This window comes from Paroedura picta, chromosome 2, assembly GCF_049243985.1.
Source record: "Paroedura picta isolate Pp20150507F chromosome 2, Ppicta_v3.0, whole genome shotgun sequence".
Classification (NCBI taxonomy): domain Eukaryota; kingdom Metazoa; phylum Chordata; class Lepidosauria; order Squamata; family Gekkonidae; genus Paroedura; species Paroedura picta.
Genome location: NC_135370.1, coordinates 111,425,286 through 111,435,913, shown reverse-complemented (window position 1 = coordinate 111,435,913; position 10,628 = coordinate 111,425,286). Strand labels below are relative to the sequence as shown.

The 10,628-nt window shown below is 42.4% G+C and overlaps 1 protein-coding gene across 1 annotated transcript; it reads right to left on the bottom strand.

Annotated features, from left to right (window-relative positions):
• Positions 1–339: 339 nt before the first annotated feature.
• On the bottom strand, positions 340–1,152 carry LOC143828933 (uncharacterized). The gene is made up of 2 exons (XM_077319089.1): positions 589–1,152; positions 340–462 (listed from the first exon to the last, which is right to left on the bottom strand). Exons 1-2 carry the CDS (start codon positions 1,150–1,152, stop codon positions 340–342), a joined length of 687 nt encoding a protein of 228 aa, XP_077175204.1.
• Between the last annotated feature and the right edge of the window lie 9,476 nt (positions 1,153–10,628).

Below are 10,628 nucleotides of genomic sequence, written 5' to 3'. Positions count from 1 at the left end.
ACGGAACCGGGACTTCAAACGTCCAAAGGCACGCTCCACCACATTCCTTGCCCGGGAGTGACTGAGGTTGTAGTTGCTCTGCACGTCTGTCCTTGGCCGCTTATAGGGAGTCATGAGCCAGCGGCGTAATGGGTAGGCTCCATCCCCGAGCACCAACGCCAGCACACGCACGCCCTCAATGGTGGCGGTGGGGTTTCCTGGAACAAAGACCCCTTCGTCCATGGCTTTCCTGAGGTTCGATTCCCTGAAAACAAGGGCATCATGCCTCCTGCCACTCCACCCCACCTCGGCATCGATAAACCGTCCGGAGAAGTCCACATTTCCTTGCAGGAGAACAGATCAAAAGTCCTTCCTGTTCCCGTACTCCTTTATGCTTCCCCCGGGTGCACGGATAGGGATGTGGCTTCCATCGACGGCCGCAAAACAATGCGGGAATCCAAGCCTGGCAAACCCGTCCATACTCTGGAATAAGGGAAAGAAAAGAATATAAGCCATGGCATGTCAGCGTGGGGTGCATCGCGTCTTCGTTGCTGACCTGTCAAACAAGAAAAAAAATTTAAAGGGCAAAGGGGATAGAATGACACTCACCGCTCCAAGCCGGTCTCCGAGGCACACGACTTTGCTGAACAATTCCGCCTCCATGGCGAGGCAGAACTCCTTAAGGATATCGCCAACCGTTGTGACTCCGAGTCCGAATTGCTGGGCTACTGTCCGGAAGTACTGAGGGGTGGCCAAGTACCACAATGCGGCTGCCACCCTTTTTTCCACTGGCACGGGGCGCCGCATGCCAGTGACTTGCCTCTCCATGCGTCCACGTAGAGCCTCCACGAGTTCAAAAAATGTTCCCCTAGACATTCTAAAGTTGGCAATCCAGTGGTCATCATCCCAGCGAGCCCACACAAAATTTTCCCACCAGTCAGAGGATCTTTCGTCCACCCAGAACCGGGTGGGGAACCGGACCTCTGCCAGAGCTTGCCAGTGCTTCTTTGCCGCCATGGTTGCCCGTTGAGAACGTCTTGTACTGGTGTTCATCGCTCCGGCAATACGTTCTCGGTAGTCCTCGATAGCAGCCCTCCTATGCCGCACGGTGGTATGGACACGCTGGACCACCGCAAGCATCTGAGCCAACAATCGAAAAATAATCCTCTCCATTGCAACGTTAACCTGTGCTGCGGGCAGTAGGCTACGCAAACAAAGAGTGAGGCCGACCGCGTGTCTGCCCAGGTGCATATAAGCAGGTAACCTGTGGGCGTGTACTGTGGGCGGGGATTAACCAATCAAACATATCAATGCATCAACCTCTGGTTCATAGAAAACAATAGAAAACACGTTCCAAGGGCGCCAATGATCGGACGATAACGCGTTGCTACGGGGTTTCCTGGGTTTTTTTAAAAAAAAGGGAACCCCGACAAGTCCGGCTTTAGGGTCAAGGTCAAAGGTGTGCCTGCAGTTTGATTGACGGGCACGGGAGGCCAGAAGCGCTAAAAAGGGACCTCCTTTGTAGCGAAAAGACGGAGAACCGGAAGCCTGTGGGTTACGAAAGTGACGAGAAGTGAAAGTGCTAAATTCCGCAAAAACTGCAGCTGTGCGTTATGGGCACAGCTAGTTACATTTCGCTAGTTGAAGTAGCGATTTCGCTAACAGCAACCAAATAGCAACTTTGAGCTCTGTGCGAAATGGCCCAGTGTTTTACTCCTATCAGGCTTTTCGTACCTTCTGTGTGGCCTCCACTTTGTGTTACTTGATACCTCATGATATGTAGAACAGGATCCAATGAACAGGGTGACAGAACCTCACTTAGAATAGATGCTTCCCACGTCCTTATCTTGTATCACCTGTAAAGCTGCTCCTGAGATTTGGGTACCTTCTAACACAACATATAATGCCATACAGGAAGCTAAAGCTTGAAGGAGAAATCCATGTATATGACACTTGAGATCTCTCAAATCCTTTTCTCACACAAGGCTTGATTAAAGGTAGAAGTGCCCATAAAATAAATGCTGCTTGGTCTTTCTAATCTATGGGATTATGCATACTTTTAAACATTATGATTTACATTATGGTGGTATCCTTACAACCTCTGCATTAGTAGACACTGCATAAACTTACTGGGAACAAAGTTTCTCATGTCTCTGTTGCTGGGGTTTATAACATTTCCTGCTGGTATCTATTTAGTTCGGCTATAGTCATTATGAATGAAGCATATTTAAGGTTTTTTTTAAATGCCAAAATGTCCACACTGCAAAACACCATGATTATGTTTAAATACATTGGTATAGCTAGATGAAATGAATGGGTGTTCGAAATATTGTGATCTGTTGTGCATGCATGTTTCATGTAAGACCACCAGTATTCAAAGATTGGATGCTGTGAGAAACAGCTGGATTGAGTGAAAAGCTATGAACTGCTCTGATGCATAGACAATCCTGTTCAATTATGCTTGCTAATTATATTTCCCATGGTAATTATACATAATATTTAAATTTATGTTGCAACTTCCTGTTTAGAGTGATTAAAAACACCCCTTGGGATGGGTGAAAAGCCGGCTGTTGATGTGCCACATTTCAGATGGGTCTGGTGTTTCATGCACTCAGAGCAAAAAAGCCTCTTGTCGGTTGCAATAACATTGGACTTCAGACCCATCAGCTGTAATCCACAAACAGATCAAATTTGCACCTTTGAGATAGTTACTAGGAATACTTACTCTTCACCTCAACAGAAACGGTGAGCCTTTTGATCCTTGGGATTTGGATCAAAATGGGTACATTGAATTGAATTCCCACCAAGTTGACATTTAGCCAAAATAAGAGGTGATATATTCTGTCAAATGCTACAAAAGGAGCAGAAGTGGTACAGCATACAGGCAATGCATAATACTGCACCGTGAAAGAAAGACAAATGTTAAACTGCTTATTTTCTAGTCAACATTCTTGGGGCCAAAAGTGAGCTTTAAAGTGTCTGGAATGTTTTCTGGAAGACCTTCAAGGCTGCATCTCTTTCTAGCCAGTTCACCAGTGTTTGCCATCCAGACTGCCATCCTCAAAATGCCACTTTTGCTTGGAAAATAATCCTTCCTAATGGCCCCATCAGAAATTGTCCATGTAATGCTATTGCTGTCGCAGGAAAGAAGGGGGGAAAGAAAAAGAAACATAAGCTGTAGTGGACTGGGTCTATGAAGAAGCTCAAAAGAGCCAGTGTGGCACAGTGGATAGAGTGTTAGGCTAGGATCTTGAGAGAACAAGGGTTGAATTCCCACTAGTATCTCAGATCTCACTGGGTGACCATGGGTGCTGCACAAACTGTCAGTCCAGCCTACCTCACAGGACTGTAGTTGTAAGAAAATGGAGGAGGGGAGAACAATATTCTAAAGTCCTAAGCACAGAGAAAACTGGAATATAGATAAATGCAAAATGCAATGCATAATGAAATGCTGCATCTGTCTGTCAACCATCCACTGGATGGGTATAGGCCATATCAGTATCTGTCCATTTCAGTAGCCCCATGGGGAAAATGCTGAAAAGATCATCAAAACAGAAGTTCATTTTGTGAGAGGTGGAGATGGGGCAATATTGTTTATGAAATTCCAAACACATTGAGCTATTGGGTTTTCCTCCCATGGAGAACTTCCACTTACTAGAAGGTAGCTTTTGTCTCCGATTTATTGCTTTTACTCCTCTGTTCTTATGACACACTCATGAAAAGATGGAGAATACCCTTGTGTAGCTGCTCCCCGGCTTCTGTGAGCGCAGAGGCATTCACTGCAGCAGTGGGTATACAATGAGGTATTGCTGTCATGTGGAATCAGCCTTTCGCTGCACATGCCATGTGTTTTCCATGTAGGGATTTCACGCATGAAACAACCTTACGATCATGTTGTATAGACTACAACTGTGGTTCTGGGACAAAAAGACACTCTGAATTGCACAAGCTTTGACGTGCTGTTCTTATTGAACATACCAAGAAGAATTACCCTGATTAGAAAGTTGATAACGATATTTTTCTTCCCTCCATTTACCCTTTTCCCACTTTCCTTTGACGCTTCTGTGTTGTTTTCCCCCCTCCTTCAAACCCCTTCAAGCACTTTCAAACTATTTTAAATTCCAAATAAGCCTTCATTCCCCCACAACCAAGCTCCTTGCACTATTTCAGCAGTTAATTAACAATGAATGCCTTCCTTTGGAAACTGGGTGAAGGGAAGGATAAAAGATGAAGAAGGCTGAGGACAGACATAACAAGGATGGGGAGGGGGCCAAGTGGGTGGCTTATCAAATTCCACAAATACCAGACACGGAGAGGTGTTGATTTGTTGCTGGGAAAGCCCTGTTTGTTTGCAGAACTTAATCACCTGGTGTCTATTTGTTGTTTGAAGAATATGGCTGACAATGGGAGTGTTTGCAGGCAGAGTCCAGAACTTAGGGATGGTCCAAGCTGTGTAGACACAAATTCTAAGGTAATGAAACCTGTAAATTCTGAAATAGTCAGCAAGTAGAATCTCTGGTTGCCTGAAAAGGTATACTTTAATAATGTACACATGAAGTGTACAATTGGAAAGGAATCTTCCCTGATGAATCGCCAAGTTTTGATTTTTAGAATAATCCCCCCAGATTGGGCCAAATTTTGGTCCTCCTGTTTATGCCACCACACAACTGCATGCTTTAGTCTTCTTTTCTGCCTTTCACATCCCTTCTGAGTGGGGAAGTAGGTTAGGTCGCAATCAGAAGATAGTGGCATCCCTTGTAAACTGCTGTGTTGGTCTGAAGTAGCACAATAAAATCAGAGTCTAGTAGCACCTTTAAGACCAACAAAGATTTATTCAGGGCGTGTGAAAGCTCACACCCTGAATAAATCTTTGTTGGTCTTAAAGGTGCTACTGGACTCTGATTTTCTTGTAAACAGCCGATAGCCAGAGCAGCCATTCTATCATTCATAATTCCCTGGCCCCTGCTCCTATCCTGTAGTTAATTGATTTCACTTCACTTTTAAATGTATGAATGATCATTTCTTTATTATTGGGAAGGTAAAGGAGAAATTATTCTGCAAGGCACACTGCTCCTATTCCAAAGACACTTTTACCCTGTCCTTTTTCCAAGGAGCCCAAGATGCATTAATGGTTCTCTCCTCATCCCTTTATCTCTCAGCAGCCCTGTGAGGCAGGTTGGACTGACCCATTGTGCCTCAGGGACGAGTAGGAATTTGAACTCAGGTCTCCCCACTCCTAGTCTGACATTCTAGATACTACATCCCACATATCCTGAAATTGTACCAATTAAATCTGTTCACAAATCCCTACCAAAAAGCTTTGGTGGCTCTGATCACATTAATAACATGTTCAAAAGGGAGGGCAAAATGGTCAACTAGTGGTGTGTGTGTGTGTGTGTGGGGGGGGGGGATTCTGTGGTTTCATAGTTGTGCATTTGCTTTGCATGCAGAAGGCTGCAGGTCCAATCCCTTGTCAGAGATGACAATACTGTCCTTAGTAGACCAATAGCCTGATTCATTATAAGAGAAGCTGTATATGTTTACACGAGTTCAGTGTCCCTGCCCACCAGCCCTAGTAAGAGATAGATTTTGTCAAAGGCTCTCTGCACTGTTCTTGTAGTCCTGTGGTGGATCTTGGCCTCTGACTTAAAACAGCTTATATAGTTGCCCAAGTACAGACTGGCAGTGGGATTCTTGCCTTCTTCTCAAACTGATCTCTCCCCCCCCCCCCGATTTCTACAATTTTTGTATGTGTGGAAAGTGACAATGACTTCTCTACTAAAGCTGGGACAAACCACTTTGCACCCTAAATATTCTGGCTGAGGATGAGGAAACAATGTCCAATTGCTCATAGTTGCTCATATTTCTTGCTGAGACTCAAAGTAGATAACACAGTGTAAATCAATTAATTCAAAGATATACCTAATAAGCAATGTACCAGGACTAGGATTACAGAAATAACAAATGCAGGTATAGTGTAGAAAAAATGGTACTACATCAGTAGAAAGTAACACACCATAAATGGTATAATACAGGCAACCAACAGGTAATATGTCTTGAAAATAGTGGTATAGTTCTCAGTCCCTTTCTCTCTCCAAAGGGCCTTCCAACCACTCTGTTACAGTATGGTCCTATTACATTTATTGAAAAGTCTTCCTGAACAACTCCATTTAACATAGTGTATGGAATGACAAGAGTCCAGGGGCTTTCCTGACCTCCTCAGGCAGGCCATTCCACAAGGTGTGTGTAGGGGGCATAACACAGAAAATGTGACTGCTGGGAATTATACCTCAGCACCCACCCTGACAGTTCTCAGGAGTCAGAGCAATGCAGTGCTGAGAGCGCTGAACTTGGACTGAAGTGGGCGGAAATCCCAGTCACAGGGTTTACTTTTATTGCTGAACTTTGACATTAGACAGTCTTTCTACTCTACCATATAGGGAAGGAGGGATATGTTTACTGCTCTGGGCAATCTGGAATGAGAGTAGGACAAAAAGATTTTATACAAATCAGACTCTTGAAGCCCACTTGTAGCCTGAATACTTGTTGCCTTACTTGTTGTACCAGCAAATGATGGCTAGAAGGAACATCTATACATAGGGGGGCTTTGGCTTCTCAGGTTTGCCTCCGTAGGAAAAAAAATGCTGGTCAAGATATGCCATTTCAAGACTCATTTTAACATTATTTTCTTCAGTTTCTGGGTTGCTCATAGATTCCGCTATTGGGAACAGAATTCTTGATTTCTGATTAATCTAGAGTAGTTCCATTCTTACAAATTCTCTATGATAGATTCAGGTGTGTAGTCAGGCAGGTCTGAAGCAACAGGACAATGTTGAGTCCAGTGGCATCTTTAAGACCATCAAAGTTTTATTCAAGGAGTAAACTTTCACGTGCATGCACACGAAAGCTTACACCTTGACTAAAACTGGGTTGGTTTTAAGGGTGCCACTGGACTCAAACTGAATTGTCTCTGAATTCTAATGCCTCGTCAATTTCAGACAAAGATGTATTACAATCTGCATTTGCATGATGTGGATGACTGTTTTTACTGGCAAAGCAAATGACTGAGTTTTTTTGCCTTTAGACATAAATAACTACAAGGCTTATAATATGTTGGGGAGAATTTTAAAGAATCTTACAGTCATGAGTGGATTTTCTATGTATTCAATTTATTGATCAAGAGAAAAACAAGAAAAAAATAAGTTGAATACATATGTTTAAGAATACTGATTTTAACTGCTGGACCTCATTGTGATACTGATAGGAGCAAAATCAGGCCACTACCAACCGGGTAAAGGTTCCTACATAGTCTTCTGGTTTATTCCCCAGATATACAGAAAACATTACTTTGTAAATTAAATAAAAAGCTGGAAAAAAATCCATAACTGACTGGGTGAAAACTAAATTGACTCTAATAGCAAGAAACGTTGAGTATCCTGAACCCCAGGTAAGAAGACTTATTTTTTCTCTTTTCTCTACCCTAAGAACTCTCAAAGTGGCTTACAATTGTCTTCACTTCTCCCCACAACAGACACCCTGTCAGTCAGGTGGGGCTGAGAGAGTTCCAAAAGAACTATGATTGGCCCAAGGTCACCCAGCCAGCTGCATGCGGAGGAATGGGGAATAAAACCCGGTTCTCCAAAATTAGAGGCCAGCCCTTTTAACCACTACACCAAGCTGGCTCTCAAGGGAAGACATGAGGAAAGCCTGCTTAAACTGCAGAGAGTTTGTAGAGTCCTGAGTGGGGGGATTACAAAGAGTGAGGATGGGATTTCCAAACTGCTGCCGCATCCTCTGATTCCTCATGGATATGACTTCCCTAGAATAATATGATGTGGAAAAAAGTTTATTGCTCATCAACACCAGTTGGATGCCCATCCAGTAAGGACCTTGAACCACCAATGTATCTGGAGGCATTGGGCATAAGCATGATGATATAGGAACTAGACTAGATATAAACTAGTGATGCAGAAATCTGTCAGAAAAGTTCAGAAATGTATAATGTAAGTATACCATTGTATACACAATTATTCAAGAAGCATATTTTTAAAAATGAAATAGTTTATATGTTAGCATTGCTTTTTATTTAATGCTCCAACTTAATTGCATGGTTTCTTGCATGTGTGGTCCTGTTCTGTTTCATGCATTGAGCTTTAGTGCTTTGGTGTCTCTGTGTTTTGCTTTGTTCTCTAGCTTTATCCCACTGTTGATTGCAAGGGTAATTCTGTCTATTGCCTTGTTTGTAACTGTGTTATCCTCCTTGGGTCTCAGTGAGAAAGGTGGACTAAAAATGAAACAAATCAATGGACAATTGTATCCTCTGGCACTGGCACTGCAACGATTTTCTCCACTGAATTAAATGAGTTTGCAAAGTGAGCATTACAGACTCTGAGCAACAAGGGTGAATAATTACATTTCAAAAATCTATAGTGCAGACATAGTAACTGAGGCTGAAGCATGAGGCGTGGAATAGACACTACAAATAGCCATTGATTCAGATTTCAAGGCAAGAGGAAAAGAGTTCAGTTCATCTCAGACTGAAATGACACTACAGATAACCCCCGAGCACATCCATCTCCAGCTGCCAGCTCAAGACAAATTACCTTCTCTCCAGGATACTCTCTTTCACTGATTACCTACTACTCAAATTAAAAGCCATCTGACTTCTAAGAGAACTTTTGTTTGTTAGATTCCCCTGGATTATGCAAAAATAATTGGGGGAAGGTTGGATGGGAAGAGAATTTGGGACCTTTGAAGTCTTGTGAACACAATGCACTGATCTTGTCTGGCCAATTTAGTTAAAACTGGCCAGTGCTTGTGCTAATCTAATTGTTTCCCCATAGTTAGTAAACTGTACTCCATTAATGCAAAAGAGAAAGAAGTGGATGAAATCCAGAAGTCTGAATAATAACCTTAGGGTAAGGCAACCTGGTGGCAGTCCTGGAGAAGAGATTATTTACAGGAAATCTGAAACTGAACAGTCAACCAGAAGAATATGTTGTTGTTCTCTTTTTTTTTTAATCCCTCTACAAATTTTACCATTTTAATAAATCCATGTGTATTTTAAAGTTTATACTGTAAGATCTGTGTGAAGTTTCATAACCACCCTACTCAGGAAATAGCCATGTATTCTATTAGCACAAGATTTCTCCATGACTTTGTGCCAATGGAACATGCCCACAGTAAGCTGAGCAAGATGGTAGGCTACAGTCTGCCATTGTACACACTGTGATGGAATAAACTACACTGGTCACCATAAACATTAAATAATATCTAAACCTTGCCTTCTCTCTTGGCTCAAGGTTCAGTTTACCTTTATTTGTGTCAGGAAAGTATTATATTACCCTATGAATAGTTACTTTCAGTTATATAAGTCATCATTAGCAAATGTCTGTATTTTGGTTTCACTGAACACAGTGCAGGTCTTCTGGAATAAATAGGGAATGATCTGATATGCAGTTTAGTTTGCATTAAAAGGGAACCAGACAGATTTATGGCCATGGTGACCAAATGGAACCTCTTTTTGGAACCAGTAGTAAAAGTCACCATCAAAAGAGGCTTTGCTCTCCATGCCCTCTTTGTAGTCTTTATGGTGGCATCTCATTGGGCACTGTATGAAACAGGATGGTGGACTAAATACACCATTGATCTGATTCAGCACTGCATGTTCATATGCTGTATTGACTTTGTGGATTTTCTCAAAAGACAATTTTAAAATGATGCTCAGTTTAATATTTTTGGCCACATGATATAAAGCCTCTATCTAAGTCACAGTACAATTCTAAGAACACTTTCCTATGAATAAATCTGAGTAAGATTCTTAGTAGATCTACACAGGATGACACTGACAGTGGAAATACATTTCGAATTGCTTTATCACTAAACAGGTGCTCACCACCTGAGGCAGCTCATTAGTGTCATGCCCATGCCCAGGGCAACATGCAGCATAATGAGATGGAGAGGAGTGCCATAGATCCTGTGGTCATTTCTGGGTAATCACCTTGAAGTGACATCACTACTCCTCTGATGCTCTAGGAATTGGATCCACCCCAAAAGCTGATTGGCAAAAGCTGTTAAAGGACCAGCTGTCATTGAGTAGCCAACTGGCATGCTTCCATGGCTCTCCTGGGGCAGGTGAACCCTGGGTTTGGTGTTATGAAATGTCAAGGAGAAGGAGTTCTGGGTGTTATCACCACTCCTGGCATAAAGCAAACCTAATTCAAATCACTTTGCATGTCTCTATTCAGCCCACTGCTCATGTGTAGACGTAGTAGAGGCATTCTAACTTGTCTGTCTTTGTTTCAAAAGTGAATGTACAACTTTAAATGGGATCTCCCAAGACAAGTATTTTCATTATGCTACAGAAAAGATCTATCAAAGTAATCTTTAATGAGGAAAAGTATAAAAAGAGTGAATTTGGTTTTGTCTTAGGAGGACTGCACTAAAAGGGCAATTAATTTCAATCCAATTGATGGTCCTCCCATGGTTCTTTCTCTGAGGGGGATTGCTCGTACTTCTATTGAAGCACAATGAGTAAACTCTCTCAGGTATTAATTGCTGTATTTAAAACATACATTACATTTACCCTGGTTTTCCCTGAGTGACTCTTTCTTTTTAAATTTCTTTCCTTTCCTCCCTAATGTGTCTTA